This window comes from Nerophis lumbriciformis, linkage group LG33, assembly GCF_033978685.3.
Source record: "Nerophis lumbriciformis linkage group LG33, RoL_Nlum_v2.1, whole genome shotgun sequence".
NCBI lineage: Eukaryota > Metazoa > Chordata > Actinopteri > Syngnathiformes > Syngnathidae > Nerophis > Nerophis lumbriciformis.
The window spans coordinates 4,231,404-4,255,833 of record NC_084580.2 but is presented as its reverse complement, the minus strand read 5'-3'; the positions used below and the strand labels follow the sequence as shown (position 1 = coordinate 4,255,833).

General features: G+C 40.7%; 1 protein-coding gene across 4 annotated transcripts in view; it reads right to left on the bottom strand.

The window, feature by feature from the left end:
* LOC133575798 (somatomedin-B and thrombospondin type-1 domain-containing protein) overlaps positions 1 to 19,399 on the bottom strand; it is an 85,440-nt gene extending 66,041 nt beyond the window's left edge. For 2 of the 4 annotated variants that reach the window (XM_061928643.1, XM_061928645.1), the window contains exons 1-5: positions 18,827 to 19,399; positions 16,453 to 16,509; positions 16,118 to 16,201; positions 15,901 to 15,993; positions 15,650 to 15,756 (exon numbers count right to left, since the gene is read on the bottom strand). In XM_061928643.1, coding sequence (XP_061784627.1) covers positions 15,650 to 15,756; positions 15,901 to 15,993; positions 16,118 to 16,201; positions 16,453 to 16,509; positions 18,827 to 19,109 — 624 coding nt within the window. In that variant the 5' untranslated portion in view covers positions 19,110 to 19,399. The remainder of the gene's footprint in view (positions 1 to 15,649; positions 15,757 to 15,900; positions 15,994 to 16,117; positions 16,202 to 16,452; positions 16,510 to 18,826) is intronic. The other 2 variants (XM_061928646.1, XM_061928647.1) reach the window with 1 other exon arrangement.
* Between the last annotated feature and the right edge of the window lie 5,031 nt (positions 19,400 to 24,430).

Sequence of the window (24,430 nt, the reverse complement as noted above, 5' to 3'; positions counted from 1 at the left end):
GCAGTTGAAGTGGAGCTACGTAAATAAGACCACCCACCCACCGGCGCATCCTCAAGACCAGGGGTCCCCAAATTACGGCCCGCGGGCCGGATCCTGCCCCCCACCACAAAAAAAAATTTAATTTCCTTTTTTTAATTTTTTTTATTTTATCATTCATTTCTAATCCATTTTATACCGCTTGTTACTCTCGGTGTCTCCTAGCCGCTCAGGCAAATCATATTGTCTAAAAATGTATTTTCCCATCGATAACGTGACAATGTTAAATGTTGATGAACATCAATGTTAAGGCTGAAACGACGCGTCGACGTAGTCGACGTCATCGGTTACGTAAATACGTCGACGCCGTTTTTGTGCGTCGGCGCGTCGCATATTTACGTCACACTACTGTCATGGCGGAGCGCAAAGCAGACGATGCGAGCGAGGGGAAAAAAGCACGCCAAAAGTCATCAAAAGTGTCGGAGTATTTCAATAAACGGCCTAATAATGTTGTTGTATGCACACTGTGTCGAGCGGAAATGGCCTATCATAGCAGCACAACGGCTATGAACGAACATTTGAAAAGAAAACCCCCGACAGCGTTCTTGCCATCACCATCAACAAGTCAATCGTCCGCGTGCGTATACGTTGTCATTATTACACAAAAACATGAATGTGTCATTTGTATCTGCGTTGTAAATTCATAAACTAAAGCACCGTTTGCTCTGAGAGGCGCGTTTGGCGTGCCTGTTCAGTGTTTACAAAAACGCGCTCCTCTTTAACGCTGTGGAGAGGCGGCGGCGGCGAGCGAGCGGCGAGGCGGGGCGCGCGGGGAGCGACGCCGCAAGAGACAGGGGACGACGAGCGAGCGAGAAAGAGGAGCTGAAAAGCGAGGAAAGAAAGAGAAAAGAGTTGGAAGAGAAAAGACTTTGTGTAAAATTAAAAGATTGTAAACCTGGCAAAGCCGTCTGGCGTTCAGTCTGTCGGTCCTGAAAGAACCCCACGGCACAAGACGTGTCACAAACGCTAACGTTAATTAGTTGTGCAAATACCTTTTACAACATTAACAGTTACATATACTATGTACAAACCAACAATTAACTTTCACTTTAATCATACTATCATTGTTGTGTTATTAAGCAAAATAAGCAATACTTTTACTTTTGTTGAAATGTTTACACTGTACACTTTTTTGTATTGGATGTTTAGCTTTATTTTTGCACATTTTAGCAAATAAGCAATACTTTTACTTTTGTTGAAATGTTTACACTTGTTACAGAATATTTCCGTTTTGCACTTTTTTGTATTGGATGTTTATCTTTATTTTTGCACATTTTAAAGCAAAATAAGCAATACTTTTACTTTTTAAATGCTTTTACTATTCCAGAATATTAAGATTTGCACTGGATGTTTACTTTTATATTTGCACATTAAAAAGCAAATAAGCTACTTTTAATTTTGTTAAATGTTAAAAGTTTTAAATGTTTACATTGTTACAGAATATTTTGTCATGTTGTTGTCAATGTTGACTGAGTGGCCATACTTTTTTTTTTGTAAATAAAAGCCATGCCTTTTGAAAAAACTGGCCTACTTTTTTTTTTTTTCCTCTTCATTTTAAATAAAAAAAATAATCGGTAAAAGGAAAAATAATCTATAGATTAATCGAAAAAATAATCTATAGATTAACCGATTAATCGAAAAAATAATCTATAGATTAATCGATAGAAAAATAATCGTTAGCTGCAGCCCTAATCAATGTTAATTGATGTTAAATGACAAAACGGATTAACTCGCTGGAATATAAAGACAATGTATATATGTATATATTGTCATGACTTGGACTTTGGCGTGGTTTGTTTTCCCATGATGCAAAGGATTTGGACCGGACATGGTGTGAAGGTAAATACATGATTTAATGATAGACTATAAAAAGTATAAACAAAAGGCGCGCACAAGGCGGGGAACAAACTTGGCGAATAAAACAAAACTAGCACAAAGGCAGAACTATGGAAAAAAAGGAACAAACAAAAGGCGCTCAGAGCGGAGGTACAAAACAGTGGCTTGAATAAACAAAAAACTTACGTGGCAAGAAAAGAGCAGCATGAACTAAGACCTGGACAGAGTAAGCAGCGTGTCAAGAGTGCAGAGCATGAATGTGATGTCCCCAGGCCGACCAACAGAAAATGAAAAGCTTAAATAACACAGACATGATTAACAACAGGTGCGTGAGTGCAAATGAATCAGGTGTGTGACATGAGGACAGGTGAAAACTAATGGGTTGTCATGGAAACAAAACGGTGAGTGGAAAAAACAGGAACTGACAAAATCCAAAAAAGCACATGGCCAAACAAAACATGATCACACAGACATGACATATATATATATATATATATATATATATATATATATATATATATATATATATATATATATATATATATATATATATATATATATGTATATATATATACACAGCCTGGCCCCCGGCCCAATTTTTTTAACCAGGGGACCCCTGCTCAAGACGATCAGAAAGCAGCTGTAAAAGGTCTGTAAAACATAATCTAAGCAACATTTTGAGCAAAAAAACACCATTACATGTTATGTAGACCACAAGGAAATGTTTTAAATGTAAAAAAAAAAATCGTAATACGACCCCTTAAATCGATTTATAATCTGATGCGCCTTTTGTATGGAATTAGACCCGCTCGCTGGCAGAGCGCTTTATAATCTGGTGTGCATTATGGTCTGAAAAATATGGTATGTATTTGGAATTTAACAAAAAAAAATGTTGTTATGTATGTTAATATAACTTTTTTGAAATGTTTTAATAATATTAAAGTTTAAAAGATTTGCAACTGCATGCAGTACATGTATTTATTTCTGTCAAAATGGAAAAAAGGAATAGATTTAGTAAGAAAAAGTACTTTATTGATACAAAATTTCCAGGCTTTCGCAGGCCACATAAAATGATGTGGCGGGCCAGATCTTTCCCCCTGGCCTTGAGTTTGACACCTGTGATCTACATCAGTGGTTCTTAAAGTATCACCTGAGAAAAAAACTTGGCTCTCCAAGCACCACCTTAATAACCAACATTAAAATACAGTAGCGCAGTAGGCCTAAGTATTCTTTAAAAACAAGGCAAAGGTTTATTTTAACAAGTATATTTAATATTTTTGGCCACTGTAACATTACACACAGTAACACTGTCTTTAAATATAGAAAAATGAAACACTGTACTTGAATCAAGTGATTATTTGGCGGACCACTACTGCCACCAGTCGTACACGTACCACAGTTTGAGAATCACTGATCTCCGTGGTTACCTCGAGCTGCTTCAGATCTATTGTCAAAACTTTATTGCATACATTTTCATATGAAAATGCCACAGACCGGCTTGTTGTTCAGGGTTTAGGTTTAGTCCTGTTGTCAGGTCGAGTCTGTGCATTTTGAAGCTTAAATGTGAGGGTCATGGGTCAAAGTAGTTAAGTTAAAGAAAGTTGGGAAATACACTCTGAAGAGTCAGCTGACCCTAGACAAAACCTTGTTTAAGAGGAACCTAAAACAAACATCATTAAGGAGCTCAGTAGACATGTGTCTACTTTGTCCCAAAAGACCAGCAACAATGGACAGTATCTAAATTAAAGACCTACTGAAACCCACTACTACCGACCACGCAGTCTGATAGTTTATACATCAATGATGAAATCTTAACATTGCAACACATGCCAATACGGCCGGGTTAGCTTACTAAAATGCAATTTTAAATTTCGCGCAAAATATCCTGCTGAAAACGTCTCGGTCTGATGACGTCTGCGCGTGACGTCACGGATTGCAGAGGACATTTTGGGACAGCATGGTGGCCAGCTATTAAGTCGTCTGTTTTCATCGCAAAATTCCACAGTATTCTGGACATCTGTGTTGGTGAATCTTTTGCAATGTGTTCAATGAACAATGGAGAAAGCAAAGAAGAAAGCTGTAGGTGGGAAGCGGTGTATTGCGGGCGGCTGCAGCAACACAAAACACAGCCGGTGTTTCATTGTTTACATTCCCGAAAGATGACAGTCATGCTTTACCATTGGCCTGTGGAGAACTGGGACAACAGAGACTCTTACCAGGAGGACTTTGAGTTGGATACGCAGACACGGTACCGTGAGTATGCATGCAGCTGCGGCTTCCAAACATTTGATCGCTTGCCCGTACGTGCGTGCCGCTATGTGCATGTCACTTACGTAACTTTGGGGACTTTGGGGAAATATATGTGCTTTATGAACTTTGGGGAGGTGAACGGTACTTTGGGCTGTGGGATTGAGTGTGTTGTGCAGGTGTTTGAGTTGTATTGGCGGGTTATATGGACGGGAGGGGGGAGGTGTTTGTTATGCGGGATTAATTTGTGGCATATTAAATATAAGCCTGGTTGTGTTGAGGCTAATAGAGTATATATATGTCTTGTGTTTATTTACTGTTTTAGTCATTCCCAGCTGAATATCAGGTCCCACCCGCCTCTCACAGCATCTTCCCTATCTGAATCGCTCCCACTGCCCTCTAGTCCTTCACTGTCACTTTCCTCATCCATGAAACTTTCATCCTCGCTCAAAATAATGGGGAAATCGTCGCTTTCTCGGTCCGAATCGCTCTTGCTGCTGGTGGCCATGATTGTAAACAATGTGCGGATGTGAGGAGCTCCACAACCTGTGACGTCACGCTACTCGTCTGCTACTTCCGGTACAGGCAAGGCTTTTTTATCAGCGACCAAAAGTTGCGAACTTTATCGTCGATGTTCTCTACTAAATCCTTTCAGCAAAAATATGGCAATATCGCAAAATGATCAAGTATGACACATAGAATGGACCTGCTATCCCCGTTTAAATAAGAAAATCGCATTTCAGTAGGCCTTTAAAGGATCACTATCAAACTTTTTACACTAAGTAAAACCTCAGTAATAATTTGCTTGGCAGATTTTGGTCACACAAGAGCAAGTCAAAAATAGTTTAAAATAGTTTTTACCCAAGGGCCATTAGGATATTGAATCTGTTTTTCACGGTATCACTGATGCTCTTACTGGTATTTATTTTTAACATGTTATTTATTGTTTGTCTTGTATTTTAAATGCACCTAAGAGAGTAGCCACCGGAATTTCCATCATGTTTTGGTGTTGGATGACAATAAAGTGTTGTACTCTGTTCTACAGTAGCCAACAAATGAACAGCAAAACTTTCTGAGCCTTGACTTGGTCTCTCATTTCGGTTTTAGTCCGGACACATTTGTGGCAATTTCAAGAATTTTGTGGAACCGGAGTCAACATTCAAGTATTAGAATTGATATTAGAATTTTGTCTGTGGCACTCTGTGGTGCATTTATTGCAATGTAGGTGAGAAGTCAGAGTCATGAGTGGGACTTTAATGTGTTCTTTTCACTACTGACCGTTTTCTCACCATTTCTTTTCTAATGTCTAATTTGGCGAAGAATTGCGATGGTTTAAAACAGATGAACGCGACCCATTATTAAAAATCTGCTTTATTACCGCATATGAATTTGAAAAATAGCCGAGTAATTCACGCTAACATTAAAGGAAAATCAGATAAAGGTCACATCAGGGGCAATTGCAGTGTGAATGCTTTGCTTAAGTCTTAAAGGGGAACTGAACTCGTTTGGGGATTTTGCCTTTTTGCCTTTTTTTTATGCAATCTACAGTAACTCGTAAATAAAAGTCCGCCAATGGGAGCCACGACATAATTACGTCTATTGTAGTGTTGTCCCGATATCAATATTTTGGTATCGGTACCGGTACCAAAATTATTTCGATACTTTTCGGTACTTTTCTAAATAAAGAGGACCACAAAAAAATTGCATTATTGGCTTTATTTTAACAAAAAATCTTAAGGTACATTAAACATGTGTTTCTTATTGCAATTTAGTCCTTAAATAAAATAGTGAACATACTAGACAACTTGTCTTTTAGTAGTAAGTAAACAAACAAAGACTCCTAATAAGTCTTCTGATGTATGCAGTAACATATTGTGTCATTTATCATTCTATTATTTTGTCAACATTATTAAGGACAAGTGGTAGAAAATTAATTATTAATCTACTTGTTCATTTACTGTTAATATCTGTTTACTTTCTCTTTTAACATGTTCCATCTACACTTCTGTTAAAATGTAATAATCACTTATTCTTCTGTTGTTTGATACTTTAACATTAGTTTTGGATGATACCACAAATTTGGGTATTAATCCGATACTAAGTAGTTATAGGATCATACATTGGTCATATTCAAAGTCCTCATGTGTCCAGGGACATATTTCCTGAGTTTATAAACATAATATGATTGTTTTTAAAACAAAAGATGTTGTGATGCCAGAAAATATCGACGTAATCATAGTAGTATCGACTTGTTACGTGCCTGTACTTGATATCATTACAGTGGATGTTAGGTGTAGATCCACCAATGGCGTTTGTTTACATTTTGAAGCCGGTGAGCTACGGTGTGTAGTGAAGCATGTTTAGCTATTCCTCATCCTGCAGGGATGATACTTGTAAGAAATCTTACTTTATTTGTCGCCATGGAGACCAGGATTAGTGATTTAGAAGTAGCTAAAACACTGCCGACGGCGGATGGACGTCTTAAAGCAGTGTCTTAAAGCACCTCTTGCTGAGGGTGTTTTAGTGTTATAACTTCACCTGTATTGTTCGTTTTTAAGCCAAAATGTGTACGTTCGCCCTTTTCTGTCTACACACTGTGTCTGCTTGTAAGTACTCTGTGATTGTGTGCCGCCGAACATGCTCGTCTGCTTGTAAACCAACAATGACACGACGTGACGACGACGCGGGCGTGCTGGACCGGTACGTTTCAGAGGCGGTATAGTATCGAAAATGATTCATTAGTATCGCGGTACTATACTAATACCGGTATACCGTACAACCCTAGTCTATTGCGTCTATTCCTAGCATAAAACCCAATATATAACCATCCAAAAAGCGCCAAAAATACTCCATTTACATGACCAATGCACGGACTTACCTGGTCTGAAGCCCAAAGGCCTCACCCAAACAGAGACCCTGATTTTGACGGTCGGATGCAATGGTTGGTGTTCATGGCTGTCGATCACAAACTGCTCAGCCTCGTCTAGCAATTGTGTGCTCTCTTTCTCTCTCCTTGCTGCTTTTTTTCTCTCTCCCTGCTGCTTTTTGTCCCCTCTGCTCAAACCCACAGCGCCCGTGTAGCGTACTACTATGAGCTAAAACACAGGCAGTCTCCCGGATCGCCAGCACTTTACTTGAAATGGACTGGCTTCTATTACACTCGAACAGACGTGCATGCGGCCGTCGCGAAGAAGAACAAAATGATTTGTAAAATAGGTGATATTTTTGCATTGTTGAGTGAAATCGTGAGGAGGGAAGGGAGATGGGGGTTGTTGATTTTTTGTAGGTTTTTTTGTGACCTGAATATTAACCAAGTATTAGCGATACTGTTATTGTTATGGGGCGGTATAGCTCGGCTGGTAGAGCGGCCGTGCCAGCAACTTGAGGGTTTCAGGTTCGATCCCCGCTTCCTCCATCCTAGTCACTGCCGTTGTGTCCTTGGGCAAGACACTTTACCCACCTGCTCCCAGTGCCACCCACACTGGTTTAAATGTAACTTAGATATTGGCTTTCACTATGTAAAGCGCCTTGAGTCACTAGAGAAAAGCGCTATTTAAATATAATTCACTTCACTTCACTTATTATAAGTGCTAACAACGTTAAGGACCCACATTTAGCGGCGCATTGATCAGAGAGAGGAGACTTCCTTATGCTGCTGTGTTGACATCATCAGTTGGTGAGCTGTTTTTCTCACCTTGAGCTGGTGAAAGTTTATTCAAGATTATAAATCATGTCTCTCACCTGGATAGCAAAATGATGTGTGCATACACTGAGAAGTTGGTCAACTTTGACAGCCAATTTAGACCCGGGAATGGCGAAAAAGACCCGCAAGACGCCTCGTTCCACCACCTTTTTTCTTCGCAAGGATTAGACTTAGACAAACTTTATTGATCCACAAGGGAAATTATGAGTCATTCTTCATTGAAATGGGAATAATTCAAAATCCTAACAGTCGACATCCAAGTGAGAGCAGACATTGTACAGTAAGTGATGTTTAATTATGTTTGTTGGCTTTCACGAAGTCTGCAGTGAGTAACAATCCGTGATGTTGAACGCTGTGATGCGATTGCGAAATTAATGCGCCGCCGTATGCTTAAAATGATCCGTTAAAAAAAATACGTAAATTGGACATTGTTATGAATTAGCCTGTTGTTACCTGTTCAGTGGCCTTGTGGTTAGAGTGTCCGCCCTGAGATCGGTAGGTCGAGTCATACCAAAGACTATAAAAATGGGACCCGTTACCTCCCTACTTGGCACTCAAGGGTTGGAATTGGGGGTTAAATCACCAAAATGATTCCCGAGCGCGGTCACCGCTGCTGCTCACTGCTCCCCTCCCAGGGGGTGGAACAAGGGAATGGGTCAAACGCAGAGAGTAATTTCACCACACCTAGTGTGTGTGTGACCATCAGTGGTACTTTAACTTTACATTACGTACAGTATATACTTACAGCATGTTGATGAAAGTGTTTATGTTTTTGTAAGGGCTTTATATAGGCAGACTTATGCTAGCATTTAGAGATGTCCGATAATATCGGCCTGCCGATAATATCGGCCGATAAATGCATTAAAATGTAAAATCGGAAATTATCGGTATCGTTTTTTTTGTTATCGGTATCTTTTTTTATTTTTTTATTTTTTATTAAATCAACATAAAAAACACAAGATACACTTACAATTAGTGCACCAACCCAAAAAAACTCCCTCCACCATTTACACTCATTCACACAAAAGGGTTGTTTCTTTCTGTTATTAATATTCTGGTTCCTACATTATATATCAATATATATCAATACAGTCTGCAAGGGATACAATCTGTAAGCACACATGATTGTGCGTGCTGCTGGTCCACTAATAGTACTAACTTTTAACAGTTAATTTTAATAATTTTCATTAATTACTAGTTTCTATGTAACTGTTTTTATATTGTTTTACTTTCTTTTTTATTCAAGAAAATGTTTTAAATTTATTTATCTTATTTTATTATTATTTTTAAAAAGTACCTTATCTTCACCATACCTGGTTGTCCAAATTAGGCATAATAATGTGTTAATTCCACGACTGCATATATCGGTTGATATCGGTATCGGTTGATATCGGTATCGGTAATTAAAGAGTTAGACAATACCGGATATCGGCAAAAAGCCATTATCGGACATCCCTACTAGCATTTATTTACTAGTTAGAATTTATACCAAAAAAAAAATGTTTGTCTTAGTAAGGATTGTGAATGAAAGCTGTTGAGATTGATCTGCGCTCTTACTCTGTGTGATTTTGTTGTATAGGTTGGCTGTTATAGCACATGTTCCCCACTTGGGGCGCTCTGGTGCAGTTGTGTGTTATGTTCAAGAAGAAGAAGAATAAAAGTCTCCTCGTGCAAGAGGACGTTGATCTGACTCGATGAAAGTGTCATTCATGTACACCCCAAAGAACTCCATTAGCTCAAACACCTTAACAGGTTATGGTGCCCAGGAACCCCAGAGATTCCAGCCAACTCAAGCAAACAAGGCCAGGTAATGTTGAGTCGACGCACGGACAGAGAAGCCAAGAAAGTTTGCAGGTGTGGACTTGAGCTAACAGAGGAGAACTGCTTGACGAAGGATAAAGGTATTGCAAACGTGAAGTATTACACGGAGCATAAAAGTGACTTTAGCCAATAAAGTAGCGTGTACCCTCGAAGAAGAAGTAACCGCGGTAAAGTTTGAGCTAATTAGCATAGCATAGTGCTAAAGTGCGGAGCTTAAACAAATATGGCGGCTCGTACTACTGGAGCAGTATCCCCGCAACTGTACCTTGATGGATCCGAAAGCAAGTATGACCTTTGGGAAGCAAGATTTTTGGGACACTTACATATTTTAAAGTTGAAAGACACTGTTCTAAATGAACCAGTAGGAGAAGAGCAAGCAGCAGCGGACAGAATACAAAATCCAGACTGCTATGCAGAGCTCATCAGGTTGATTGATGATAAAAGCTTGTCTTTAATAAGACATGATGCTGCATACGATGGCAGGAAAGCACTGAAAATACTGAGGGACCATTACTCAGGAAAAAGCAAGCCACGAATAATCAACCTGTACACGTCCTTGACAAAACTACGGAACGCAGACAGAGAGTCAACTACGGACTACATCATCAGAGCAGAAAACCTGATTACAGCACTTCGTGATGCCGGTGAGACTCTCAGTGATAGTCTGATCATAGCCATGATTCTTGGAGGCCTACCTGACTCTTACAAGCCATTAGCTGTACATGTAACGCAAAATGAAGACAATGTGACATTTACATATTTCAAAAGAAGATTACGTATTTACGAAGAGTCAGAGAAAATTAGTACTGCTGAGCCAACAGACAATGTGATGAAAACGTTCACAAAACAAGATAGAAATATCCAGAAGAAGTACACCAGCAGCACTCAAAGTAGAAGTGAAGATGGAGATCTGACATGTTTCAAATGTGGATTAAAAGGACACAGAGCAAGAATGTGTATCCGAAAAGTGTGGTGCAACTTTTGTAAGAGCAACACACACCAAGAAACCATATGCAAAAAGAAAGATAAACGAGACAATGTCAGAAAGGTTACGGATGAACAATCCAATGATTACCTCTTCAAAGCAGCACAAGAAGAAAGTGAGTCAGCACCCAAAATAAAGATGAAAGGCATTATGGTGGATGCAGGAGCGACATCCCACATTGTAAATGATGTAAATAACTTTACAAGCTTTGACAACACTTTTCAACCAGAGACTCATTCAGTGGAACTAGCTGATGGGACAAGATGCAGTGGAATGGCCCAAGGAAGAGGAACAGCAACGATACATCTAGTGGACAGCGATGGACGACAGCACAGGGCACAACTACGAAATGCTCTGTACATGCCCTCATATGCCCACAACATCTTTTCAGTGGCGAGAGCAGCCGACGGAGGAGCAACCATAACTTTCAAGAAAGGAGAGAGCCACATGATCACTAAAGATGGTAACAGATTTGACATAAACGAAAATGAGAAGCTATATTATCTACCAACTGTTGATGCAAATTTAGATCAGTGTAAAGTTTATCATGACGTACAAACATGGCACGAGATTCTAGGGCACAGCAACTATGATGATGTAATCAAACTCCAAACTGTGGTCAAAGGTATGGTAATTAAGGGAAATGTTGTTAAGCCAGATCAGATGTGTGAAATATGTACAAAAGGCAAGTTTACCCAAACGAGAAATAGGGAGCTAGATGCTAAAGCAAATAAACCCCTGGAGTTAATCCATACAGACCTAGCAGGGCCAATGAAAACTGAAAGCATAGAAGGACACAAATACGCACAATGTTTCACAGATGACTATTCAGGTGCTGTATTAGTATATTTTCTTAAGTCAAAAAGTGATGCAATTGCTGCAACAGAAAAGTTCTTAGCAGATGTAGCACCCTATGGAGATGTGAAGTGTATACGTTCAGACAACGGCACTGAGTTTACAAACAGAGAGTTCCAAATGTTACTAACAAAGAACAAAATAAGACATGAGACGTCAGCGCCTTATTCGCCACACCAAAATGGCACAGCAGAGAGAGAATGGCGAACACTGTTTGACATGGCTAGATGCTTACTGATAGAAAGCAAACTACCAAACTATTTGTGGAACTATGCCATTCAAACAGCAGCTCATGTTAGAAACAGGTGTTACAATAGACGGACAAAGAAAACAGCATATGAGTTACTTACAGGAAAAGTACCAAATGTGTCACAAATGCAAAAGTTTGGGTCTACATGTTTTAGTTACAAACAAGAAAAAGGAAAACTAGACTCCAAAAGTGAGCAGGGCATTTTCATAGGATATGATAAAAACAGCCCAGCCTTCCTTGTATATTATCCAGAAATGGAAAAGGTCTAAAAGATCAGATTGGTGAGATTCGCAACCAAAACAAGTGTAGAGAGAGAGACACAAACTTTGGAGCCATACGCAGGACATGACATTGGCAACAGAGACAATGCAGTCTGTGACAGTGACCAGAAGGATGAGGACAGAGTTCAACCTGAAAACAAAACTGAGGATTTAAATGAGCAGGAAGATGTGGAACAGTCAGCGGCAAATGCCGAAACAGAAATCAGAAAGAATCCATTCAGGATAAAACAAAAGCCAGCTTATTTACAAGATTTTGAGACTGATGATTCATTGGACAGATTACAAACATGCGTTGATTTCTGTTATCGAGCAGTTTGTGACATTCCAGAAACTTATCAGGAAGCCGTGTTATCATCCAAGTCAATGCACTGGAAAAACGCCATGGATGAGGAGATGAACTCACTAGTGGAAAATGACACATTCCAGTTGACTGACTTACCACCAGGTAAGCGAGCTTTAAAAGCAAAGTGGGTTTATGCACTCAAAACAGACACAGATGGATCTAATAAATATAAGGCGAGATTTGTTGCCAAAGGATACGACCAGAAAGTAGGAACTGATTACGAAGACACGTTTTCACCGACAGCTGACATGTTAAGTGTAAGAATTCTCATGCAGAAGGCGGCACAGGAGGACCTAATCTTACATCAGATGGACGTGAAGACCGCGTATCTGCACGCACCCATAGACTGTGAAATCTATTTAGAACAACCACAAGGATACGAGAAAAACTCTAACACTGGTGAAAAACTGGTATGTAAACTGAACAAATCATTGTATGGACTCAAACAGTCGGGCAGAAACTGGAATACAGTGTTACACACCCATTTATGTGAAAATGACTTTGTGCAAAATGAAGCAGATCATTGTGTGTACACAAGAGAAAAATATGGTCAAAAGGTAATACTTATTATTTGGGTAGATTACCTTATTTTAGCTGCTTCAAGTGAAAAATCAATGCAGGATGTAAAAAGAATGTTAACTCAGAGATTCAAAATGAAGGATTTGGGAATCCTAAAACATTTCTTAGGAATAGACTTTGAACAAACAAATGGACTAGTCAAAATGTCACAAGAGAGATATGTGAAAAAGGTTTTACAAAGGTTTGATATGGAAAATTGTAAACCAAGAGAAACTCCTTGTGAACCAAAACTTGATTACGCAGAAAATGCTGAAAAGTTGAAACAACCAAGACAGTACAGAGAAGCAGTGGGAAGTTTAATTTACTTATCAACATGCACTCGACCTGACATAAGCTTTGTTGTGAGTAAACTATCCCAACGCTTTAATGAACCTACTATGGAACATTGGAATACAGTGAAACATATATTCAGATACCTAAAAGGTACATCAGAACAAGGACTTAACTTCAAGAAGAATGTAACTGAAAGACTCGGTCTGACAGTTTACTGTGATGCAAGTTGGGCATCAAATGAAACAGACAGACGTAGCACATCAGGCTATTGTGCAACTTTGTGCGAAGGCAGTTCATTCATTTCATGCAGTGCCGGCCCAAGCCTCCATGGGGCCCTAAGCAAAATTTGATTTTGGGGCCCTCTATTTCTGCCAATAATATTGATTGATCATTCACACTCCTACTATAAACTCATTGCGGCTCTGGCAGTGTTGTTTACATTATCCTATTGTCAGCCTGGCATGTCTTTACAAATGACATGTCATTTATAAAGATATGGGGGTGGCCCAGTTTATAACATAAATAATACCAATGAATGAACGAATGATGTCCAGAGTGCCACATATGGTTCCTAATCTTAAAATGTAGAAAACATTCAGCTACAAGAGTGGCCTGGGGTTGAACAGTCCAAGTGATAAAGCTTTGCATTTACGGTAAAAGTGTCATCTTGTCTCATCAGTCTTGTACATATTACCGTATTTTCCGCACTATAAGGCGCACCTAAAAACCACAATTTTTCTCAAAAGCTGACAGTGCGCCTTATAACCCGGTGCGCTTTATTACGATTAATTTTCATAAAGTTTCGATCTCGCAACTTCGGTAAACAGCCGCCATCTTTTTTCCCGGTAGAACAGGAAGCGCTTCTTCTTCTACGCAAGCAACCGCCAAGGAAAGCACCCGCCCCCATAGAACAGGAAGCGCTTCTTCTTCTACTGTAAGCAACCACCCGCCCCCGGAAGAAGAAGAAAAAACGCGCGGATATCACCGTACGTTTCATTTCCTGTTTACATCTGTAAAGACCACAAAATGGCTCCTACTAAGCGATCCGGTTCATAAAAAGACGCAATCTCTCCATCCGCACACGGATTACTACCGTATTTCACAGCAACTGAACCGCACTGTGGAACGGGAGCACGTACGGTGAATATTCGCACCACAGGGAATGAGAAGTCGTCCTTCACTGTGGTTCTAGCTTGCCATGCTAATGGCCAGAAACTTCCTCCCATGGTGATATTCAAAAGGAAGACCTTGCCAAAAGAGACCTTTCCAGCCGGCGTCATCATAAAAGCTAACTCGAAGGGATGGATGGATGAAGAAAAGATGAGCGAGTGGTTAAGGGAAGTTTACGCGAAGAGGCCGGGTGGCTTTTTTCACACAGCTCCGAAGGCGAACACACCTTCACTAAGACGGGCAGACAGCCTTGGACGACATACGCCAACATTTGCCAGTGGATCGTAAATGCCTGGGCAGATATTTCGGTCACAACTGTGGTCCGAGCTTTCCGGAAGGCAGGATTCACAGAACAACAGCGACACTGACTCCCGATGACTTCTACGAGACGGAACCGGCCATTTTGGATACCACGCTTGCGCAACTTTTCAATTCGGACACCGAAGACGAAGAATTCGAAGGATTTACGAATGAAGAATAACTTCAGAAGGTGAGCGCTATGTTTATTTTGTGTGTTGTGACATTAACGTTCGAGCAACATTATGTTACTATTGCTCTACACCATTTTGAATTTTACTATGTTTGTGATTGCACATTTGCGTACATTTTGGGACAGAGTTGTTAGAACGCTGGTTTTCAATATATTATTAAAGTTTGACTGAACTATCTGACTGTTTTTTTGACATTCACTTTAGCGCAGCGTTTTTTTGACATTCACTTTAGCGCAGCGTAGGCGCGGCTTATAGTCCGGGGCGGCTTATTGGTGGACAAAATTATGAAATATGTAATTCATAGAAGGTGCGGCTAATAATCCGGTGCGCCTTATAGTGCGGAAAATACGGTAGTCTTTAATTACTAGTTTATATTTTTAGTTAATTGTTCATATTTAATGTTTACTTTGTACAAAGAGAGCGCAGTCTACTGAAGTTAAATTCTCAATAGTTTTCCCCTTTGAAAGACGCAAGGGAAATTCCTTCCATTTCACCATGTTGCTACAATGATCTTCACTGTTTTCATGCTGTTTCAGCAGTGCACCTATGTTGACCCAATCCAGCTGTCCCTCGGCTGCCGGTTTTTAGGACTTTTTGGAAAATAATTTGCAGCAAAAGCAATAGACTGCATCTTTACTTCTTGAATAAGTCAGCCAGCTACGCTTGACTTTTTCGCCATTGACTAGCTGTCTGTAGGTATAATGATAATGAAAACTTCGGCCATCATGCCGTTTGGGGAATGAAAAGTTCTCCTTAATAGACAGTGGTCCTCTGATCACCTGCTCAGTCCTGTCTGAATCTGAGAGGAAAGAAGGCCACTCAGCTGGGTCAACTGGCGGAGCTGATGATGGTCCATGGTGTGAAGGGGACGTTGTGGTGGAAGTTGCTGAGGAAGTGACCAAAGAAAGACAATGACTAAAAAAGAAGGACCTATAAGGTCATTAAATTGCACTGTTGGACATAATTATTAATCTCAGAATGTTCTGCAGTACAATGAGCAATTACAAAGGGTGTTTTGCAGTTAACTTACTAGATAAATCAGCTGTGGTTTCAGACATGGAGGGGACAGTGGGCACAGAGGGTGGAGGTGTGTGAGAGAGCACTGTAGAGGATGGAGATGGACCTAAGATGAAATACATACATATAGGCACACATATTAATGAGATACTTTGACTATATTAATTTCCCTTCAAGTGTAATGTTTATACTAAGAAATTAAATGAAAACCGTGACAGTCTTTTCCTCACCTGATTCATCACTCACAGTTGAGCCTGAGGATGTGGACTGGCTCTGGGCTGATTCTGTGCCTCCAAAGTATTTTAACAATGCTCCTGGGGAAGTTTCACATAACTTATGAGTTGATGTAAAAAATTATGTTTATTTTACTCAAATAAATTACCGTGCTCTGCTGCAAACAATTTTTGCAAACAACATATCTCACTAGTAACCTGATGCTAAAAACATATTGCTAGCACCTGATGCTAAAAACATATTGCTAGCTAGCTAACGTCACCTAGCTAAAGGTAATTACAGCTACAAATCTCTTTGATAAACTTTTTATTACCAAGTCATGCAAACATACCTTTATCATGGCATTTTTTCTCCTCTTCCACTTTCTTCTTCTTCCTTTTTTCTGCACCTGAAGGATATGTCCTTTTTTGTGACATTGTTTTGCCTCTATCTGCGCTTTTGATGCCCAGTGCGCACTGGCATTGCACGGCGGGCGGCAAACGTCACAGGTGCAGCAGAGGCGCAGTTTTACATTTAAAGAGAGGCAGGAAGAATCACTAGGCCTAGATCAGCAGCAGCACTCTGTTGACCTAAAATTGTGTTTTTGTACAATAATATATCTTTGATCATTTAGAAATCATCAGTCAGACTCGTACATGCAAAAAATAAAAAATAAGAAATTTTTGTTAATTGCTTTTGGGGGCCCCCTGGTGGCCGCGGGGCCCTAAGCAAGCGCTTAGTACGCTTATGCCTTGGGCCGGCTCTGATTTCATGGAAGATGTTCTTGAAATATTGTTTACATATTGTTTTAACACAGTGAGCTAATAGCGAGTGGGGGTGTTGAGATTGATCTGCGCTCTTACTCTGTGTGATTTTGTTGTATAGGTTGGCTGTTATAGCACATGTTCCCCACTTGGGGCGCTCTGGTGCAGTTGTGTGTTATGTTCAAGAAGAAGAAGAATAAAAGTCTCCTCGTGCAAGAGGCTGTTGATCTGACTCGATGAAAGTGTCGTTTATGTAAACAATGGATGTCCGCTAACTTCTTGCAACTCAACGCCAAGAAAACGGAAATGCTGATTATCCGTCCTGCTAAACACCGACATTTATTTAATAATACCACCTTAACATTTGACAACCAAACAATTACACAAGGCGAATCAGTAAAGAATCTGGGTATTATCTTCGACCCAACTCTCTCGTTTGAATCACACATTAAGAGTGTTACTAAAACGGCCTTCTTTCATCTCCGTAATATCGCTAAAATTCGTTCTATTTTATCCACTAGCGACGCTGAGATCATTATTCATGCGTTCGTTACGTCTCGTCTCGACTACTGTAACGTATTATTTTCGGGTCTCCCTATGTCTAGCATTAAAAAATTACAGTTGGTACAAAATGCGGCTGCTAGACTTTTGACAAGAACAAGAAAGTTTGATCATATTACGCCTATACTGGCTCACCTGCACTGGCTTCCTGTGCACTTAAGAAGTGACTTTAAGGTTTTACTACTTACGTATAAAATACTACACGGTCTAGCTCCGTCCTATCTTGTCGATTGCATTGTACCATATGTCCCGGCAAGAAATCTGCGTTCAAAGAACTCCGGCTTATTAGTGATTCCCAGAGCCCAAAAAAAGTCTGCGGGCTATAGAGCGTTTTCTATTCGGGCTCCAGTACTATGGAATGCCCTCCCGGTAACAATTAGAGATGCTACCTCAGTAGAAGCATTTAAGTCCCATCTTAAAACTCATTTGTATACTCTAGCCTTTAAATAGCCCCCCTGTTAGACCAGTTGATCTGCCGTTTCTTTTCTTTTCTCCTCTGCTCCCCTTTTCCTTGAGGGGGGGGGGGGGCACAGGTCCGGTGGCCATGGATGAAGTGCTGGCTGTCCAGAGTCGGGACCCGGGGTGGACCGCTCGCCTGTGCATCGGCTGGGAACATCTCTGCGCTGCTGACCCGTCTCCGCTCGGGATGGTGTCCTGCTGGCCCCACTATGGACTGGACTCTTACTACTATTATGTTGGATCCACTATGGACTGGACTCTCACAATATTATGTCAGACCCACTCGACATCCATTGCTTTCGGTCTCCCCTAGAGGGGGGGGGTTACCCACATATGCGGTCCTCTCCAAGGTTTCTCATAGTCATTCACATCGACGTCCCACTGGGGTGAGTTTTTCCTTGCCCGTATGTGGGCTTTGTACCGAGGATGTCGTTGTGGCTTGTGCAGCCCTTTGAGACACTTGTGATTTAGGGCTATATAAATAAAGATTGATTGATTGATGATTGATGTACACGCAAAAAGAACTCCACGAAGCTCAAACACCTTAACAAAAGCACCATTCCAAAAAAAAGTGCTATTCCCCTTTGATTGGACTCAAATACATCCATCTCCTACCGCTTGTCCCTTTACAATGTTGTAATTTAATAAGCTTGCAAATGAACGACTCGTGTATGCGAGTGACTCATTGTTCACTGACACATGTGTCATTAAGGGCTGTCAGTCAACTTTGATTGACTGACTGACTCAAAAAAAAAAAAGAGAGTAATTCAAAAGACTCGACTCGTTCGCAAACGTCCCAGCTCCAGGCAAAAGGTCGGACACACCAGTTGAAAACCACCAACTCGAGTGGAATTGTATTTTGTATGGAAAAAATAAATACCAGGGTGTTATTCTGCGTACCACAGTTTGGAATCGACGGTGAAAATAGATTTAGTGACTCACCAGATATTTGGCAGACACTCTGGTAGTCCTCGCAGCAGTCTCCAGTCCTCTGACAGTACGTGTCGCAGTAGCACGTCGTCTTCCTCCCGGTGTGCTCGAAGCAGTCGTTGTTTCTGCCGGTGCAGCAGTTGGGACTCTCCCGGTCCCTGCAGCCAGCCGCGGCTTGATGCACCATCATCATCATCACCATCATCATCACCGTCACGCCGCACAGGATGGAGAAATAACCGCACAGCAGTACGAAGCCCGCACGCGCGGACGAGATCCAACCGCGTGCACACATGACAAATCTGCTGTATCTTCAAATCTTTTTTTTTTCTTCTTTTTTTTTGAAAAGTTCTAAAAAAGTTGTTGTGTCTTTGTTCTAGGCTACAATCAAGCCGTGCACGGCATGGTCCTGCTCCGGGATGGGTGACCACGACGCGGCAGTGATGCGTGGAAGTGCAGCCCGAGCGCGCGCCACTCTGCCCTAAGAGCCGGTGCAGGGACACGCCCCGTGGAGCTCCTGCTGACTTCACACACTTTTTTACTGTACCAACCTCCCCCTTTCTCTCCTTCTATAGCCTGTTAGACCCCTACTCCTGCTAAAAGACCTTCCATTACACCAGGGGTGTCTGTTTTTATCATCTAAGGCAGTGTTTTTCAACCTTTTTTGAGCCAACGCACATTTTTGGCGTTGAAAAAATGCGGAGGCACACCACCAGCAGACATCATTAAAAAGTGAAACTCGGTATAGGCAATAAAAAGTCGTTGTCGCAATTGTTGGCTATGACTTTAAACCATAACCAAGCATGCATCACTATAGCTCTTGTCTCAAAGTCGGTGTACTGTCATGACTTGTCACATCACGCCATGACTTTTTGAGTTTTTTGCTGTTTTCCTGTGTGTAGTGTTTTAGTTCTTGTCTTGCGCTCCTATTTTGGTGGCTTTTTCTCTTTTTTTGGTATTTTCCTGTAGCAGATTCATGTCTTCCTTTGAGCGATATTTCCCGCATCTACTTTGTTTTAGCAAACAAGAATATTTCAGTTGTTTTTATTCTTCTTTGTGGGGACATTGTTGATTGTCATGTCATGTTCCGTACATTGTGGACGCCGTCTTTGCTCCACAGTAAGTTTTTGCTGTCGTCCAGCATTCTGTTTTTGTTTACTTTGTAGCCAGTTCAGTTTTAGTTTTGTTCTGCATAGCCTTCCCTAAGCTTCATGCCTTTTCTTAGGGGCACTCCCTTTTGTTTATTTTTGGTTTAAGTTAGAGCTGTCCGATAATATCAGCCTGCCGATATTATCGGCCGATAAATGCATTAAAATGTAATATCGGAAATTATCGGTATCGTTTTTTTTATTATCTGTATCGTTTTTTGTTTTTTTTTTTTTTTTTTTTTTTATATAAATCAACATAAAAAACACAAGATACACTTAAAATTAGTGCACCAACCCAAAAAACCTCCCTCCCCCATTTACACTCATTCACACTCATTCACACAAAAGGGATGTTTCTTTCTGTTATTAATATTCTGGTTCCTACATTATATATCAATATATATCAATACAGTCTGCAAGGGATACAGTCCGTAAGCACACATGATTGTGCGTGCTGCTGGTCCACTAATAGTACTAATCTTTAACAGTTAATTTTACTCGGTAAAGAATCTGGGTATTATTTTCGACCCAACTCTCTCGTTTGAGTCACACATTAAGAGTGTTACTAAAACGGCCATCTTTCATCTCCTTAATATCGCTAAAATTCGTTCCATTTTGTCCACTAGCGACGCTGAGATCATTATTCATGCGTTCGTTACGTCTCGTCTCGATTACTGTAACGTATTATTTTCGGGTCTCCCTATGTCTAGCATTAAAAGATTATAGTTGGTACAAAATGCGGCTGCTAGACTTTTGACAAGAACAAGAAAGTTTGATCATATTACGCCTATACTGGCTCACCTGCACTGGCTTCCTGTGCACTTAAGAAGTGACTTTAAGGTTTTACTACTTACGTATAAAATACTACACGGTCTAGCTCCATCCTATCTTGCCTATTGTATTTTACCATATGTCCCGGCAAGAAATCTGCGTTCAAAGAACTCCGGCTTATTAGTGATTCCCAGAGCCCAAAAAAAGTCTGCAGGCTATAAAGCGTTTTCTATTTGGGCTCCAGTACTATGGAATGCCCTCCCGGTAACAGTTAGAGATGCTACCTCAGTAGAAGCATTTAAGTCCCATCTTAAAACTCATTTGTATACTCAGCCTTTAAATAGACCCCCTTTTTAGACCAGTTGATCTGCCGTTTCTTTTCTTTTCTCCTCTGCCCCCTCTCCCTTGTGAAGGGGGGGGGGGGGGGGCACGTACGGTGGCCATGGATGAAGTGCTGGCTGTCCAGAGTCGGGACCCGGGATGGACCACTCGCCTGTGCATCAGATGGGGACATCTCTGCGCGGCTGACCCATCTCAGCTCGGGATGGTCTCCTGCTGTCCCCACTATGGACTGGACTCTCACTATTATGTTAGATTCACTATGGACTGGACTTTCACAATATTATGCTAGACCCACTCGACGTCCATTGCATCTGGTCTCCCCTAGAGGTGGGGGGGGTCACCCACATCTGCGGTCCTCTCCAAGGTTTGTCATAGTAATTCACATTGACATCCCACTGGGTTGTGAGTTTTTCTTTGCCCTTATGTGGGCTCTGAACCGAGGATGTCGTTGTGGCTTGTGCAGCTCTTTGAGACACTTGTGATCATGTCTAGACACATTCAATCAAAAATTTGATTATTTGATTTTCATTATTTACTAGTTTCTATGTAACTGTTTTTATATTGTTTTACTTTCTTTTTTATTCAAGAAAATGTTATTAATTTATTTATCTTATTTTATTTTATTAATTTTTAAAAAAAGGACCTTATCTTCACCATACCTGGTTGTCCAAATTAGGCATAATAATGTGTTAATTCCACGACTGTATACATCAGTATCGGTTGATATCGGTATCAGTTGATATCGGTATCGGTAATTAAAGAGTTGGACAATATCGGAATATCGGATATCGGCAAAAAGCCATTATCGGACATCCCTAGTTTAAGTATTAGATACCTTTTTACCCGCACGCTGCCTCCCGATGTTCCCGACATCTACAACGCAATTAGCTACCGGCTGCCACCTACTGATATGGAAGAGTATTACACGGTTACTCTGCCGAGGTCTAGACAGCACCGACACTCAACAACAACACATCATTTGCAGACTATAATTACTGGTTTGCAAAAAAATATTTTTAACCCAAATAGGTGAAACTAGATAATCTCCCACGGCACACCAGACTGTATCTCACAACACACCAGTGTGCCACGACACAGTGGTTGAAAAACACTGATCTAAGGCCATGTCTACTCTAAGCCGGATAACCCCTTAAACGAATAATTATTTAGCCTAAGCCCCATTTCAGCCACACTAAACCAGTGTTTAAGGTCCCCCTGCTCGGACAATTTTTTTTACACGGGTAAGTGCGCCGTGTATTTCTTGAATCTCTCTCTTAGCTTTTTTAGTTTTTCATTCTTCCGTCTGTACAGACGCTTGTGGAAATCACACATGAATACCTTAAGAGAAAGCGATTGCAGGTATTTCGGATACAACACTTCTCAGACGGCAAGAGAACTTTCCAATGTCCGGGTCAGCTGTCATTCTACGTAGCGAAAAACTTAGTCCATTTGTCGAAGGAGAGACAACAAGAATGCGGGCTCCCGTGGATGTGATAAGAAGGGTAGCGTGTGCTTTGTATTACCTGGCCATTGAGGAAAGACTATGGAAAACGGCGAATGCATTTGGACTGGCAAAGCAGACTGTATCAGTTATTGTGCGCCATGTATGTCGCGGACTCAATGTCTAGGTCCAGAGTATATAAAGTCACCAAAAACGAATGGACAATGAAGGTGAGGCAAAAGAGTGAGGAGTGTCCTGACCAGATATCTAGATCCCTAGTTTGGTTGATGTAAAATGTTCTTTATCACATTGTTTACGTGTCTAATAAAGATTTGATTAATTTATGAAGTCTCAGGTGTGATTCACTACAATAGGGCCCCACAGCACACTGGATTCCAGTTAATTGAAACACCACAACACCGGATATTGTTTAGATAAGTAAAATGTGCCGTTGTTGAGGGTCGGTGCTGTCTAGAGTTCGGCAGAGTAACAATGTTGTACTCTTCCGTATCAGTAGGTGGCAGCAAGTAGCTTATTGCTCTGTAGATGTTAGCAACAAGGTTTGTCGTGATCACAATATGCAGACGACAGTGTGCAGGTAAAAAGGTATCTAATGCTTAAACCAAAAAAAAAAAAAAAAAGGCGAGTGCCGCTAAGAAAAGGCATTGAAGCTGAGGGAAGGCTGTGCAAAACGAAACTAAAACTGAACTGGTTGCAAAGTAAACAAATACAGAATGCTGGACAACAGCAAATACTTACAGCGTGTGGAGCAGACAGCGTCCACAAAGTACATCCGAACATGACATGACAATCAACGATGTCCCCGCAAAGAAGGATAGCGACAACTTAAATAGCCTTGATTGCTAAAACAAAACAGGTGCGGGGAATAGCGCTCAAGGAAGACATGAAACTGCTACAGGAAAATACCAACAAAACAGGAAAAGCCACCAAAATAGGAGCGCAAGACAAGAACTAAAACACTACACACAGGAAGACACCAAAAAACTCCAAATAAGTCACAGCGTGATGTGACGGGTTGTGACAGTACACCTACTTTGAGACAGGAGCTATGCACGGTTGGTTATGGTTTGAATTTATCCAACACTTGCGAGAACAACTTTTTATTAGGTACACTTTGTCACTCCATCCACCCATCCATCCATTTTCTACCGCTTATTCCCTCCGGGATCGCGGGGAGCGCTGGAGCCTATCTCAGCTACAATCGGGCGGAAGGCGGGGTACACCCTGGACAAGTCGCCACCTCATCACAATGAGGTCCAATTTATCTCTACCTTTACAAACATGGTACTCAGTTTTGACAGGTGTTCCTTCAACAATACGTTAAATATAATATGTAATATCAATGAATATGAATAATGGATTGGGGAAAACACATTGCCCAATAAATGCACGTAGATTGTATTTGGAGGCCCATTACAAAAAAAAACAAAAAACTTTTTGTGTTGTGTGAAACGGTTTTCTTTACTACAGTGGCATCTACACTTAAGAATATTTGAGAAATTGGATTTTCAAGCATCCCCGCCATTAATCGGCGTAGCAAATGTTATAGTGAACCCCGACCAACACATCTTGTCTTACTCGCTAGCATTAGCTTATAGCTAGAGATTCACATAATTTTGTTTTTCCAACCATGGGAAGAAAGAAAGTGAGTGAAAGGATTTTATTGAATAAAAAAAAAGAAATCAAAAACATGACATAGCGTGTCGACAACTTGGCGAAGCAATTGGAGCGCATCCCTTAAGCAGAAGGAAATGATAGAAAAGCTGCTGATGGTGTGTTTGACATAGAAGCAGTTGAAAGAGACAACAACATAGAAGTCTTCGGCTTCATAAAACTACTTTAGTTATTATGTAGTGCATTGTATTGTATTGTATTATACACAATTTTTTATCC